General features: G+C 71.6%; 2 protein-coding genes across 2 annotated transcripts in view; both read left to right on the forward strand.

Annotated features, from left to right (window-relative positions):
• Window positions 1-12,285, forward strand: part of CHLRE_01g003500v5 (uncharacterized protein) — a 19,122-nt gene extending 6,837 nt beyond the window's left edge. The window contains exons 13-25 of the mRNA XM_043058146.1: window positions 1-268; window positions 785-1,103; window positions 1,338-1,804; window positions 2,011-2,160; window positions 2,460-2,795; window positions 3,052-3,194; window positions 3,517-3,603; window positions 3,986-4,238; window positions 4,789-7,342; window positions 7,589-7,896; window positions 8,201-9,436; window positions 9,783-10,089; window positions 10,449-12,285. The exon at window positions 1-268 is cut by the window's left edge and continues 20 nt beyond it. Of these exons, the coding sequence (XP_042928060.1) occupies window positions 1-268; window positions 785-1,103; window positions 1,338-1,804; window positions 2,011-2,160; window positions 2,460-2,795; window positions 3,052-3,194; window positions 3,517-3,603; window positions 3,986-4,238; window positions 4,789-7,342; window positions 7,589-7,896; window positions 8,201-9,436; window positions 9,783-10,089; window positions 10,449-11,770 (7,750 nt within the window). The 3' untranslated portion in view covers window positions 11,771-12,285. The remainder of the gene's footprint in view (window positions 269-784; window positions 1,104-1,337; window positions 1,805-2,010; window positions 2,161-2,459; window positions 2,796-3,051; window positions 3,195-3,516; window positions 3,604-3,985; window positions 4,239-4,788; window positions 7,343-7,588; window positions 7,897-8,200; window positions 9,437-9,782; window positions 10,090-10,448) is intronic.
• A 358-nt stretch (window positions 12,286-12,643) lies between these two features.
• On the forward strand, window positions 12,644-14,901 carry CHLRE_01g003508v5 (uncharacterized protein). The gene is made up of 4 exons (XM_043058147.1): window positions 12,644-12,926; window positions 13,441-14,372; window positions 14,531-14,564; window positions 14,794-14,901. The coding sequence occupies exons 1-4, from the start codon at window positions 12,851-12,853 to the stop codon at window positions 14,808-14,810; spliced, it is 1,059 nt and encodes a 352-aa protein (XP_042928061.1). The 5' UTR covers window positions 12,644-12,850; the 3' UTR covers window positions 14,811-14,901.

Here is a 14,901-nt window from a genome sequence, read left to right on the forward strand (position 1 = left end):
CCAGCTGTACGGCACCGCACGTGGCGCGCTGCTGGCGCTGGCGGCACGTACGGCGGAGCTGACGGCGGCGGCGCAGGCGGCGGCGGAGGCCGAGGAGGCGGCGGCGGCGGCGGCGGCGGCGGCGGCTGATGCTGGGGCGGAGGAGGGGGAGGAGGCGGAGGGGGGGTCGGGCGGCTGGTCGGAGCTGCTGGCGGGCTGGCGGCGGGGGCTGGGCGGGCTGCCGCCGCAGTACCCCTGCCGCGGCGTGGTGGGCGGGTTCGTGGACCAGGTGGGTGGAGGGTTGGGGGGGTGGGGTTACATTCATGATTAGTTAAAGGGGGGGGGTGGATGGGGGGGGTTTACAGTCATGATCAATGAGGAAGACGCGAAGGGGGGAAGGCTGGGGGTGGAAAAGGAGGAGGTGGAAAAGGAGGAGGGGGGAAAGGAGGAGGGGGGAGGCAGGGGGGGAGGCAGGAGGGAAGCGGAAGGATGAGCGGGAGGCCGCGGCGTGCCAGGACGGGTTTGCACGCTTGTGCCGCGTGCATGTCCATGTCCATGTCCATGCCCCATGTGCGGGTTGCCGGTGAGCACAGGGGCCACGTGGTTCCCGACCTTGTGTACCCTCCACCGTGCGACGCCGCTCCCTCCACCCCACACGGGGGACACGCGCGGTTCCGGGCGGGGTCCAAACCCAAGATTGGGCGCCCGCCCGCATGATTGCCTACCGTGATACCGTCTACCGATTTGCTTTGCTAATCATGCATGCAACCCACCTCTCTCGCTGCTCCTGCCGCCGCGGCGTCAGGAGGAGGACCGGCAGTTTGAGGCCACGCCGCAGCAACAGGCCACTCCGCTGCAGCTGCTGAGGCAGGCGCTGGCACTGGCGGCGGGAGGCGGCGGCGGAGGAGGAGCAGGAGCCGGCGGGGCGCTGGGGCAGCAGTCGCCGGCGCCAGGCGTGGGCATGCCGCTGACCCCGCGTGGCGGCGGCGGCGGCGGCGGCGGCGGCGGCGGCGGCGAGGCGGGGGTGGGCAGCCCAGCCGCCACCAGCGCCATATGGCTGACGCCGCCGGGGCCTGGCGGCGGTGGTGGCGGTGGCGGCGCGGACTCGCTGTACGGCGGCGCCGGTGGGTGCTGTGCTGTGTGGTGTGTGTACCGGTATCGTGTCTGTGCCGACTCTGTGCCACTCTGCTGGGGGCAGCAACTCCTGGGGCCGCGACTGCTGGCGGAGCGTCTTCCCCTTGAGGCCTCGTCCTCTCGCCCACCCCGCCTCACAACCTCAAACATAACGCACACACCCCACCCCCTTATAAACAATCATGAATGTAACCCGCCCCCACGCCCACACCCCTGGCGAGCAGGCGGTGGCGCGGGCCTGCTGATGCGCGGCGCCGGCCAGCAGCACCCGCACGCGCGCTCCGACTCGCTCTACTCGGTCAACATGGCCACCACGACCGCCGCCGCCGCGGGAGGAGGAGCGGGAGCGGGAGGCGCGCTGGGCTGCGGGCAGGGGCTGGCGTCAGCGGGGCCCAATGGCGGCGGCGGCGGTGGCGGCAGTGAATTTTGGGAGCCGCAAGGGCTGGGCGGCGGCGGCGGCGGCATGGGAGGAGGCGGCGGGCTGCGGGGCGGCGCGGCAGGCGGCGGCGGCATGCGGCCTGCTGGTGCTGGTGCTGGTGGTGTCGGCCGCGGCGGCGGCTTGGCGCCGTACCAGCCGCGGCACCAGCACTCCTCCTCAGCCGACACGGTGGGGTTCAGCAGTGGCGGCGGCGGCGGCGGCGGCGGCAGCGGCGCCTCCTTCTTTGCGAAGCTGGACCTGTTCGCAAGCAAGGTAGGCGCGGGGCAGGGGGCAGGGGGCATGAGGGCTGCGGCACACAGTGTGCGGCGGCATACGCACGTGCCCACACGGGCCACATACACACATATACACACAGTCCTGCCTGTATTGTTCACGTGTGCTCCCTTACCCCACGTGCCACATACTCCGCTGCCGCCCCTGCGGCCTCCTGCCGCCGCCCGCCCCCCCCCCCGCTGCAGGTGTCCTCGGTGCTTGACCCGCTGCGCCCCGGCAGCAGCAGCGCCGCACACCCCCACCCGCCCTCGCGCGGCGCTACGCGGCTGGCCGCCGAGTCCGGGTCCGAGCTCGGGGCCACCGACCTGCCCAGCCCCCGGGCAGTGGAGGAGCAGGTGCTGGTTGTGTGTGTGTGTGTGTGTGACATGTGTGTGACATGTGTGTGTGTGTGTGTGTGTGTGTCTGCGGTGTCAGGACTGGTGGCCTGCTTGGCGCTGTGTGCTTCAACCACTGTGTACACACTTGCACTCACTTGCACCGATTGCACCGATTGCACTGGGCTGCCGCCCACTGCCGTCGCCCATACGCCTCATACGCCCCGTACCCATACCTATGCCGCACGCCACTACACACACGCCCTCACACGACACACCCCTCTCTCTCTCACGTGCCCCACGTGCCCCACGCACCCCAGGTGGCATTGACCTCCCTTGGCCCCGGATCCATCGCCGACGTGCGGGCGGCTGTAGCAGCAGCCCGCAGCGCCGCCGCCGCCGCTGCCGGCAGTAGCAGCAGCACCGGTGCTACAGCCTCCGCCGCTCCGACCGCTGCTGCTACTGCTACTGCTTGCGGCGGCGGTGCTGCTGGTTCGGGTCAGGCGGCGGGTGGTGGTGGTGGTGGCGGCGGCGGCGGCGGCTCGCTGCTGCCTGCCGAGGTGGAGTGGCTGCGGGACTGGCGGCTGCGGCTGGCGCTGTCTGCGCCGCGGCGGCATGCGGCGGACCTGGCGCTGCAGCTGGCGCTGGCGGCGGCGGTGAGGGGGGCAGCAGCAAGGGATGGAGGAAAGAGGGGGATTGTCAAGGAAGGGCCAGGGGGTTGTCGCTTCGTTTCCCAGATACTAGACACGCCCTTTCCTGTCTCTGCACTGTTACAGCTTACTCTCACATATGCACACTCTGCACTAGCACTTCACACCGACACTGCCACACTGACACTCCCGCAACGACACTCCTACGCTGACATCCCCGCACTGACACTGGCCCGCACACTGACACGCGCCCGCACCACAGACCTGCTACGGGCGCGCGGGGCGGCAGCGCTCCGCCGCGGCGCTGTACTGCGACGTGGCGGCGGTGCTGCTGGCGCGCGGGCAGGCGGAGGTGGCGGCGGGGCTGGTGGAGCACGTGGCGGCGCTGGCGGCGGCGGAGGGGTGGTGGGTTGGAGGGCGTGTGTTTGTGTGTGACTGTGTACCGGGCGTGGATGGGGCCATTCTTAGTAAGAAAGCGGAAATGCTTGTTGGGGTGACGGTGCAAGGGTGGTGTGTGGAGTGGTGATTGGAGTGGTGGCGGGCGGGCGTAATCGACCACACTGCTCAGAACTGACTCGTGCCGCAATACACACACACTCTTGCACACACCCACGCCCCCCTGAACGCACACACACACACACACACACGTTTTCCTTGTGCTCTTTAACACACACACACACACACACACACGCCCGCCCCCACGCCCCCGCCGCCCTCCCTGATGCAGGCACGCGCTGCTGGGGCGCTCGCTGCCGGTGCTGATGGCGGCGCAGCAGGCCATCGGGCACGTCATGCTGCCCTACACCTGCATGCGGTGAGCGGGGGGGGAGTGAGGTGGTGGCGGTGGGGCGGCGTGTGTGCGTGGGAGTGTGTTAAACACAAAACAAACGGAACAAAGCCGCCGTGTGTGTGTGCGCGTGTGTGTGCGTGTGTGTGCGTGTGTGTGTGTGTGTGTGTGTGTGTGTGTGTGTGTGTGTGTGTGTGTGTGTGTGTGTGTGTGTGTGTATGTCAGGGGCGGGAGCCGGAATGTCTGGGGGTCTGGGGATCCTGGGGGCTTCGGGGTGGATGGCACACCGCGGCAGTGCCCCAATGAACCTCATGAAAGAGCTCGCCACGCCCGCACTCACACCCGCTGTCCCGGTCTCCACCCGCCACGCCCGCCCGGCACCTCGCCACCCGGTGCCGCTACCACGCAGCTACCTGTCGCTGCCGGCGCTGGCGGGACAGGCCCACATGCGCCGCCGCGTGCTGGAGCTGCTGCTGCAGCTCAGCGGCTGTAGCAGCGGCGGCGGAGCCGGCAGCAGCAGCAGTAGCACCAACGGTCTGGCTGCTGCTACGGACGCGGCGGCGGGCGGGCGGCCGCGGCGGCAGCTGCTGCTGGGCTCGCCGCACGGGGTGGGGGCGGCGGCGGCGGCGGTGCTGCAGATGTCAACCATGCAGGCTGTGCAGGTGGGGGCGTGTGGTGGTGAGGCTGTCGGACCCGTGCTGTTGTGGCTGTGAGATGTACCCTGATTGTCACGCACGCTCAACCAAAGTGCACAAGAAGCACGCACGTGACACTAGGCATAAATCGTTCCCTGTTCTCGCCTGACACACACACACACACACACACAATATCATCGAGGATTGGGCGGGAGCTTGGACTTAGCGGCCAGGAGTAGCAACACGGAGCTAGGAATCGTAGGAGTGCCTGGGCCTCACGGTACCGTGAGCACATGCATGGGTTTGCACCCTTGAGAGCGTGTGGACACTAATCCCCCCTCGAGGTTAGAGTAGCGGGGGTTGCGCGATTTCCGGTTGGTAAGACCGGCGGCTCACCGCAGCAGGTATGCGAGGTAACTTCAGGTAACATCCGTAAACCGTCGCTTTGCTGCATCGCATACACTGTCTTTGCGCAACGTTTTCCTTGTGCTCTTTAACACACACACACACACACACACACGTTCACACACGCTCACACACGCTCACACACACGCCCACACGCCCCCTCCCTCCTCAGGCCGCGCTGCACCCCGACGCCACCAGTCGCTTCCGCGGCGGCGCCGGCCCCACCGGCCAGCCCCTGCTCACGCCGCCGGCTCGCACCGCCGCCGCCAAGTCGCGCGCCGCCGCCCGGGCCGCCCGCGCCGCCACCAGGAAGCCTGCTGGCGCGGCGGTGGCGGCGGCGGTGGCGCCGCGCGGCGCGACGCTGCTGCGTGTGGGCGACGTGTGCTGTGTGGTCGTGACGCTGCACAGCAACCTGCCCGGACCCGTGGCGCTGTCCGACCTGCGGCTCGTGCTGGGCTGCCTGCAGGCGCCGCCGACGGCGGCCGCAGCACAGCACGCACCGCACGCGCCGCACGCGCAGTCGCAGCACGGGTACAATCCCCACCACTCCCACCACGGCCACGGCCACGCCGCTTCCGGCGCCGCCCAGCAGCAAGCGCAGCGCGGCGGTGGCGGCGCCGGCGGCGCGTACCCGCAGCAGCAGCAGCAGCAGCAGCAGCAGCTGCCGCCGCCGCGGGCGTCGGGCGGGCTGCAGCGGCCGTCGCTGCAGATGCAGGTGCAGCAGCAGGGGGCGGCGGGGCAGCTACAGCCCATGGGCCGCACCTCCACAGAGCTGCAGCAGCAGCAGCAGCAGGGGGCGGCGGGCTCGGCACTGCGGCGGCCCGCCTCACAGACGGGGCAGCTGCCGGGCCGGCCCGGCGGCGCCGGCGCCGGCAGTGCCTTCCAGGGCGCTGCCGGCCCCGGGGCCGCGGCCTACCCGCCCCACCACCACCGCAACCTGTCGGGCGGCGACTGGGTAATGGGCGGCGGCGGCGGCGGCGGCGGGCAGGGGCAGCGGCCCCTGCCGGGCTTACAGGCGGCCGCTGCAGGCGGCGGCGGCGGCGGCGGTCCTTTCGCGCGGCACACAGCCGTGTCGGTGGGGGAGGGCGGCAGCTACAGCCTGGGAAATCCGGGCCACATGCAGCAGCCGCTGTCCAGCCTCGAGTCCTGGCTGCAGACCCCCGCGGGCACACCCCACACCCAGCCCCACCACCTCCACCCACACACCTCGGGGCCGTTGGCGGCGCAGCCTGGCGGCGGCGGCGGCGGCGGCGGCGGGATGCCGGCCGTGGCGGCGGCCGCCGGCGCCGCCACCGGCAGCTTCAGCGGCACGCTGCTGCATTACCACCCGCACGGCGCGCCGCCGCCGCCGCCGGGCCCGCCGCCGCCGCCGCCCGCCATCCACCACGGCTACGGCGGCCCGCCGCCGGCGGCCACCTCCGGCGCTGCCGGCCTCGCTCAGGGCGGCGCGCCCATGTCCCACCACACCCACCACGCCTCCATGATGCCCTCAGCCGCGGCGCTCGCCGCCGGCCTTCACACAACCGGCTCCGCCGCCGCCGGCCTCAACAGCTTCGGCGGCGGCGCCGCCGCCGCCGCCGCCTGGCAGCTGCCGGTGCAGCCCGGCTCGCCATCCGTACTGAGCAGTGCGCATGGCGGTGGTGGCGGCGGCGGCGGCGGGCCGTCTCGCATGGGCGGCGGCGCCTCGGCTCTGTCCATGTCGCGCCCCTCTGGGCCCTTCGGCGGCGGCGGCGGCGGCGGCGGCGGCGGCAGTGCCCATGCGAGTGGCGGCCTGGACCGGAACGCCACCACCAGCAGCAGCCTGTCTCTTGGGCTGCCGCCGGCGGCAGGCGGCGGCGGCGGCGGCGGCCCGGGGGCTCAGAGCTACGGCAACCTGTCTGAGGCGTCGGGTCTGGGCAAGCGCGCGCCGTCGTGGCCGGACGCGCTGTCGGCGGCGGCGGCGCTTGCGGGCGGCGGCGGCGGCGGCGGCGGCGGGCCTGGCTCCACCTACGGCGCCCCGGGCTCGCCCTTCACCGCGGGGCCGTTGGGCAGTGCCTCCAACCTTATGCTGCACGCCCAAGCCGCCGCCGGCGGCGGCGGCGGCGGCGGCGGCAGCCGCAGCGTCTTGGGCGCCATGGGGCCGCCCGGAGCCAGTGGGCCGCTGTCGGACTACGGCGGCGGCGGCGGAGGAGGAGGGGGAGGAGGGCCGTTCTCGCCGGTTTCCACACGCGGCGGCGGCGGCGGCGCAAGCTGGGCGCCCGCCGACGACCTGGTGTGCTGCCACCTGGTGCGGCTGGAGCGCCCGGCGGCGGCGGCGGCGGCGGCGGCGGCGGCGGGGCAGGGTGGCGGCGGCGAGCCCAGTGAGGGCAGTGACGACAGCGGCGCAGCCGCTGCTGCCGCCGCTGCTACAGCCGCGTGCGACTGGCGGCAGGGGGTGCTGCTACAGCCGGGCACCAGCCGCCTGGTGTTCCGCGCCGCGCCCGCCCGGCCCGGGCTGTACTACGGCCGCCACCTGGCGGCGGTGCTGGGCGGCTTCGAGCTGCGCATCCCGCTGCTGCCGGCGGCGGCGCTGGCGGCGGACGTGGCGGCGCTGGGCGGCGGCTGGGCGGGGCTGGCGGCGCTGCAGCCCGGCGGCGGCGGCGGCGGCCCGGCGGGCGGCGGCCTGGGCGGCCTGGGCGGGGGGCTGGGGTACGGCGGCGGCACAGCCAGCACGGCGGCGGCGCTGGCGCGACTGGGGCGCGTGGATGGTGAGGCGGGTGTGTTACAAAAAGGCGTGTGTGGGTGTGACAGTTCCGGGCGTCACGGGAGTGAGGTGTGCTTGCCATACCAACGGCTGCAATCCCAATGCCGTACCGCACACATACACACACACACAGGCACACACACGCACACACACACACACACACACAGGCACACACACCCTTGAGTTTGTGCTGGTAATTACAATCCGCCCCCCGTGCCCCACCCCCCCTGCCGGCCCCCCTCCCCTGCAGGCGGCGAGGTGCGGCACCTGGACGTGGCTCTGGTGGTGGTGCCGCTGGTGCCGCGGCTGCTGGCGGCGCCGGTGCTGGTGGGCGGAGGGCTGGCGGCGGGGCTGCCGCAGTGGCTGGGGCTGGCGCTGGCACCCCTTGACTTGGAGGAGGAAGAAGAAGAGGAGGAAGAAGTAGAAGAAGAAGGGGAGAAGGAAGAGGAGGAGGAGGAGGGAGAGGGAGGGGAGGGAGAGGTGGAGGTGGACGTGGCGTGCCGGCGGTCGCGGGGCGAGGCGGCGGGCGGCCTGGCGCATGCCCGGGTGCTGGTGCAGGTGGGTGGCTGGGGAGGGAGGGAGCGGGGCGAGGGGGAGGGGTTGTACTTGCCAGCCAAAACTGAGGGGGGAGGAAAGAAGCGGTGGGTGAGTTGGGGCTTGGGCGCAAGCAGCGAGGCAAGCACGTGGGCGCAAGCAAGGCGTGCAGCTCCATATACGTGCTGTAGGACAGCACACACGCATAGGCGCGCGGAGCCCGCTTCTGCCCTCCTGCCGCATCCTACCCTACCCATCTCCCCTCCCCCCCCTCACACACGTGCACTTGCCCCGCCCTGCCCCCGCCCCGGCCCTCCCGCACGCACAGCCCCGCGCCCACGCGCCGCTGCGGGTGGGCGAGTGGCCGCCGCCCCCCGCCGGCGCCACCCCGGCCTTGGCGCTGTCCGCCATGCCCTCCTTCAACCTCACAGCCACCTCGGCAGCCGCCGCCGCCGCCGCAGCAGCAGCTACAGCCGCAGCAGCAGCCGCGTCACATGGGCACGAGGGGGCCGAGGGCGGCTGGCCGCCGCCGCCGCTGTCGCCCGCACCCATGAGCCCACTGCCGTCCTTCAGCGCCGGAGGCGGCGCCGCCGGCGCCGGCGGCGCCTTCGCCAACGCCGCGGCGGCGGCGGCGCTGCTGGGCGCGCCCTCTACCAGCTTCGGCGGCGCCGGCGGAATGGGTATGGGTATGGGCATGGGCGTGGGGTTGGGCATGGGGTTGGGTGTGCCGGGCGGTGTGTACCGGCGCTCTGACGCGGGCGCGCTGTGCCGTGTGGCGGTGGTGGACCTCAAGAAGGCCGCGCGCACCGCGGCGCCCGAGGCGGCAGTAGCAGGGACGGCAGCAGCACCAGCAGGGGCTAAGGGCGGTGCCGGTACTGGGCGGACGCAGAAGCAGCTGCAGCTGCAGCAGCAGCAGTTGGATGCGGCGCCGCCGCTGCCGCCGCCGGGCGCGGGTGTGTGTTGGACGTACGCCACGCGCCAGGGTGTGGACTTGTCGCAGGCGCTGTGCGGGCCGCTGCGCTCGCCCGTGCTGCTGTGGCTGCCGGTGTGGGTGCCGCCAGTGGAGCTGGTGGGGGCGGGCGGCGCCGGCGACGGCGTGGGTGGCGGCGGCGGCGGCGGCGGCGGGGCGGCTGCGCCGCTGGCGCTGCCGCCCGATGTGGTGCGTGTGCAGCAGCCGGAGCCGCTGCTGGGGCCGCTGCAGCTGCAGCAGCAGGCGGCGGCTGCAGCGGCGGCTGTAGCGCAGCAGCAGCAGCAGCAGCAGAGCAACGGCTACAGCCGTGGAGGCGGTGGTGGGGAGCAGTGGGCGCAGCGCGGTCCCTACAACCCCCATGCAGGCGCCGCCCTGGCGGCCCCCCGGCGGCCGCCGCCGCTGCCGCACATTGAGCTGGAGGTTGTGGTGGAGGGGCTGCTGCGGCAGGGCGGCCTGGCGGGGGTGGCAGGGCTGGGGGCAGCAGCAGCAGGCAAGGGCGGCGGCGGCGGCGGCGGCGGCGGTGCGGGGGTGTGGCGCTCACACGCCACGTCTGTGTCCGTGCCGCTGAAGCAGCCCTTCACTGTCCACACCCGGGTACGTGCACGCGCCGCCACCACCCGAGCTCCCTCACCGCCCCACCCCTGCCTTTCCCGCAGCAGCCGCTACACCCGCAACGCGCCCCTTCCATCACACCACCTCCACTGTGCACCTGCCACAGCCAACTTGGCGCACGGCTTTCCGCTTCCTCTTGCCTCCCCATGCCTTCCATGCACTTCCCTGCTCCCTCCGCCACCCCTCCCCACCCCTAAAAATCCTCCTCCCCCCCTTTGTACCTGGCTATGACTTCACTTCGTGAACTTAATGCATGCAACCCCCCCCCCCCCAAACCCTCCTCCTCCACGCCCGCCTCCTCCTCCACACCTTCCTCCACCACCCACAGGCCACGCAGCTGCCCGACGGCCGCGTGCTGGTGGCCGCCGCCGCCTCCTCCTGCCTGCTGCTGCCCGCGGCGCTGGCGGCGGTGGCGCTGGAGCCGCAGTGCGGGCTGGCGCTGGAGGCGTGCCTGGCGGGGCCGGGCGCGGCAGCCCTGGGCGGCGGCGGCGGAGCCTTCGGCGGTGGGGCAGGACCCAGTCCGATGGACTCGGTCGGTGCCGCGGCAGGGGCGGCGGCGGCGGGGGCTGCGCCGTTGGCGCTGCTGGCGCCGGGCGAGTCCGTGACCTGGGCGTTCATCCTGACGCGCTCTGCAGGTGGGGCACTGGAGCTGCAGTTCTTGCAAGCACTAGGATGTGTCGACCCCTTCTCCTTTGTCCTACTTTCAACACACACCCGGGAGAAGCTCCCAACATGTCACGCCGTCGTTGTGCCTTGTGCCCGTGCTTGCCCCCAAAGGGGTGTTTCCATGACTGCCAGGCTGCGCGCAGCCCCGCCCCGTGCGCACCCACACGCCCGCCCCACCTCGCCCCATCCCCCACCCCATTTCGCTACCCTTTCCTGTACCATCTTTGCAACCTAGTGCCCTCTCCTCACTACCCCGCCTGCCCCAAGATCGTCTACCGTCTACCACTTCCCCAACTACTAACGCCTGAACCCGCCCCCTGCCACACAGAGGGCTCGCTGCCGGGCCTGCCCCAGTACCCGCACGCCGAGGACTGCTGCGTGCTGCACCTGGCCTTCAGCGTGGCACCCTCGGCAGTAACAGCGGCCGCGGCGGGCGCAGGCGCGGGCGCTACAGCCGCCGCCTCGGGCGCGCCGCCGCGGCAGGTGGGGGTGCTGCCGCTGGAGGCGGAGGAGGTGCTGGGGCCGGCGCTACAGCCCGTGTGCGGCTACCGCTACCCCCTGCCCCCACTGGCGGCGCAGGGCGGCCCCGCCGCCGCCGCCGCCGCGGCAGCAGCCTACTCCTCCCAGCAGCAGCAGCAGCCAGCAGCGGGCGAGGATGGCGAGGCTGCTGCTGCTGCTGCTGCTGCTGCTGCTGCTGCTGCTGCTGGCGCCGGTGGGGTTCACGCGGTGCTGTCGTCGCCGCTTCCGCCATACGACGCGGCTGCCGCCGCCGCCGCCGCCACCGCCGTGCCCAACATCTACAGCCACACGGGCACCTTCACACCGCCCGGCGCCCCCGCCGCCGCCGCCGCCGCCGCCTCGCCCGGTCCCCACGACAGCTGGCAGCTGCCGCCCGCCGCCAGTGGCGGCCACGGACTGCTCGGCCCCTCCTCCGCTCCCCCGCTCACCCCTGCGCCGCCGTCGCTGCTGCTACAGCCGCAGGCGCAGCAGCTGCTACAGCCTCCGGCGTTGTTCAGCTTCCGCCACGGCTTCCTGCTTGAGTTCCCGGCCAGCAGCTCGTTGGCGCACAACCTGGTGTCGGTGAGGCTGCTGGGGCCGCACTCGGCGGCGAGGGGGCAGCCGCTGCACCTCACATGGCTCATCACGCGCCTCACCGCAGCAGCGGCGGCGCCGGCGGCGCCAGCGGCGCCGGCGGCGGCTGCGGGACCCTCGCCTGATGAGGCAACAGACGTGGCGGTGTATGAGGTGGTGGAGGCGGCGGAGGGCGGCAGCAGTGGCGGCGCTGTAGGCGGTGGGGGCGGTGGTGGGGGTGGGGGTGGGGCGTTGTCCGGCCCCAGCGGCGCCGCGAGTGTGCTGGTTGGGGGCGGCGGCGCGGGAGGGGGGGGAGGGGGAGGGGGGGGAGGGGGGGGCGGCGGCGCGGGAGGCGGGGGAGGAGGGGGAGGGGGAGGCGCCCGGTGGCGTCAGGCGGTGGGGTGTCGTGGCAGTGTGCGGCTGGGCCGGGCCAAGGGCGCCGTGGCGGTGGTGGAGGCGGTGGTGGTGCCGCTGGCGGTGGGGGTGCTGCAGCCTCCGGCGCTGCGGCTGCGGGGGCTGCGGGAGGTGCGGGACGAGGAGTCGGCGGCGGCCGACTATGTGGTGGTGGCGGGGGGCTAGGTGGGGGCGTGGAGGGGCGTGCAGCGGAGGTGGGTGCCAGCGAGGGGTTACAGCGCTTTTGTAGATGCATGGGAGGAGGCGGCTGTGGTAGGGCAGCGGAGGGCGCGTGATGTCATCGGAATTTCGGAAGGAGGCAGAGCGGGCCTTGCAGCCCCGCTCTGTGTGAGCTCTGTGTGAGCTCCGGTACTCCGGAGATCATGTTTGTTGGATTGATTCCGCATGCAATGTTGGCATGACCGTCGCGTGGCGTGTTAATTCGGCGTGTTGCGCGTTCTCGCGGTCTCCGATCCCAAGTGGTCACAAACGCATGGGGCGACGGCGGTCCCGTCGCTGGATGGTGGCCGCACCGTGCGGGTGGCGCGCGGCGCCTGAGGCCCCCGGTTGACCAGGAGAAGATGAAAGGCCGCGGACGTGCAACTGCGGCAAGATGAGCCAGCCGCCTTGCTCATCCTGGAAGGAAATGGAAGTTGCATGGGTTACACGACGGCCCTGTTGACGCAGCTCACGAACCAGTGAACACGCAATAGTAGTACGGACGCCAGCCCGGATCTGTCACAACACGTCCTGGAAGACCCAGAAGCCGTGACTGAAGAGGACCTGCATCGGTGCCTGCACCAGCTTTGAGCCCCGGGCCGTCCCATCATGATCTGTGGCAGCCCTCAGCACATTAACTCAGGAGGTCAACACTACCGTACGCGTGGGGCAGGAGGGAACGCACCAGTCACGAGTCCCGCGCCGCACACGTAAACAGGGCCAGCGGGCATGTCACAAAGCCTACCATTGCGTGTGTCACGGAGCGCGCTTGGTCATCGGGTCCCACCACCCGATTGCTTCAAAACATAAACATTGATGTGACTCTGTTACTTGACATAAATTGACATTGGACCATCGCTAGCTGACAAACGGCGTGGGGTCGTCTGACATTTGCGCTGGCGCCTCCAACGACTTGTCAAGTCTTGACGACAGTATTTGACCCTTCTTATTACGACATTTAACCATGCAGAGTACTGAGGAGGGGGCTTTTGACCCAGGCTACTGACGCCTCGTCGCACTTCTTTCCTCGTTCTCTAGTCCGTTTGTATGGCGAGCAAGCTGAAGCCACAGAGTGGCCAGCCGCATCACAGCACGAGTTCGCCCTTGCCTAAGCTCAGCAAGGGTAAGCGCAAAGTGCGAGCCACGGGAGCCCGCATCTTTACACAGCACCATTAAGATGTCCACAATACGAAAAGCGCTATGGGATCGTCTCAAAGCGTGTGGTTTTGCTTACGGATGTTCGCATGCCACATTCGGGAGTGTGGCTCCAACTCCAAGACCAGCATGGGAGGCCGCAGCGCCGGCGCGTCACAACTCTAGATGAGGGTGGCATCATGATTGCAGCCATCGTCCGTAGCGCGCTCGTCAGAGGCTAATGGACTCCCATATCAAGGAGTTGACGGCACTCGCTCGACCACTTGCGGCACCGTGCTTTAGGCGCCCGGATGACACCGTTAACAAACCTGCTGCACTTGCATCCCGCTCCTGAATGGCCGCGCCGAGGCCGTTCGCCTCCACCCACCCGTCGATAACACGACGATGCCCTGTATCATACAACACACATTGACGTCCTCCTTCACCTTCCCAAATCCCCTTCCCAAATCCCCTTCCCAACCTGCTCGTGGAAATCTCCGCAGGCCCCGGCGCCCCAAGCCGTCGCATCCAGGCGCGCGGCGCTGCCAGCGACGACTCCAGCGGCGATGAGCTCGCGCGGCGCCTGCGCAGCGTCGGCGGCGGCGGCGGCGTCGGCGCCGCCAGCACCCGCGCCCGCGCCTCCCGCGCCACACACCCTCAGGCCGAAGGCGACGCCTGCAGCAGCGACGCGGGCGATGAAGCCAGCACCAGCACCAGCAGCGATGAAGCCAACGGCGGCCCCGGTGGCGGCAAGGGCGGCGGCGGCGCCGGCGGCTTCTACGACGTAGACGCCGCCATCAAGCGCGCTCGGCGGCGCGCCAGCCGGCGGATGCTGGAAGCCCAGAGCATCCGCGTGCGGCGTGCGGCGGGGCTGCCGGCACTCCTAGCCAAGCTGGGTCCTGGCGGCGACCTGGATGATGACGATGACGAGCTGACGCCGGCGCAGATGCGGGAGCTGGTGCAGGCGGAGCGGGCGCGGGAGCAGGTGAAGGAGGCGCTGCTGACGCGGCGGCTGCTGGACCCACAGCTGGTGGCGCCGCCGGGGCTGCCGTCCGGCGTGGCGGGCTCCGGGACAGGGGGCGGGGGCGGGGGAAGCGGGTGGCGTGGCAGTACGACCAGCGTGCGCGGCTCGCTTCAGGAGCTGTCCACCTCTTGCACCTCGCCGGGAGGGACCGGCACCGGCTACCACACCGGCACCGGCACCGGTGGTGGCACCGGCACCGCGCGGCACTCGCAGCTGCAGCAGCTCAAGTGCGGCGGCGGCAACGGCAACGGCGGCGGCGGTGATGCCAATGGCGGCGGCGGCGGCTTCGCCTCCGCGCCGGCCAGCCCTATGGCGGCGGCGGCGGCGCGGCGGCGGCAGCAGATGCTGGACGCATCCAGTCCCAAGGGCGGCGGCCTCGCCAACATGGCGGCCAGCTTCTCGGCGGCGGGGGCAGGGGGCGGAGGAGGAGGAGGGGGAGGGGGAGGGGGAGGGGGAGGGGGAGGCGGCGGCAGCACCACCGGCTCCCGGCGAGCCACGTTCCTGGGGCTGACGGGGGCAGGCGGGGGAGGGGGCGGGGCGGGAGGCGGCGGCGGGGGAGATGGCGGCAGTGCCGGCACACTGCCACGGATACCCCGGGCGGAGGTGAGAGGCCGTGGAGGTTGTCCGTTGTCTAGGGGGTGGGGTCTAGTCGGAGACTGGGACGGGAGCGGACGGGAGTGGGCTGTGTGCCTGTCGGTCGGACTGACGGGTCTGTGGGGCGCATGCACGGGATGACACTCGACCTGCCTGCCTGCCTGCCTGCCTGCCTGCCGCCTGTCGCCTGCCTGCATGCCACTGCCCCCACCCCTCATGGCTGCCCCCCCCTCCTCAGGTGCTGGAGGAGTGTGACGGGCGGCGGGTGGTGGACCTGGAGGTGCTGGTCAAGCACGAGCGCAGGAGGCTGGCCAAGGTGCAGAGCAAGGTGCGGGCAGAGGGGGAG

Source organism: Chlamydomonas reinhardtii, chromosome 1, assembly GCF_000002595.2.
Source record: "Chlamydomonas reinhardtii strain CC-503 cw92 mt+ chromosome 1, whole genome shotgun sequence".
Taxonomy (NCBI): domain Eukaryota; kingdom Viridiplantae; phylum Chlorophyta; class Chlorophyceae; order Chlamydomonadales; family Chlamydomonadaceae; genus Chlamydomonas; species Chlamydomonas reinhardtii.

Coding starts and splice junctions, on each gene's coding strand:
- CHLRE_01g003508v5 (XM_043058147.1), top strand. CDS start 12,851: ATGGCGAGCAAGCTGAAGCCACAGAGTGGCCAGCCGCATCACAGCACG. Junction 12,927..13,440: donor CTTGCCTAAGCTCAGCAAGG/GTAAGCGCAAAG, acceptor AAATCTCCGCAG/GCCCCGGCGCCCCAAGCCGT. Junction 14,373..14,530: donor CCAGCTTCTCGGCGGCGGGG/GCAGGGGGCGGA, acceptor AGATGGCGGCAG/TGCCGGCACACTGCCACGGA.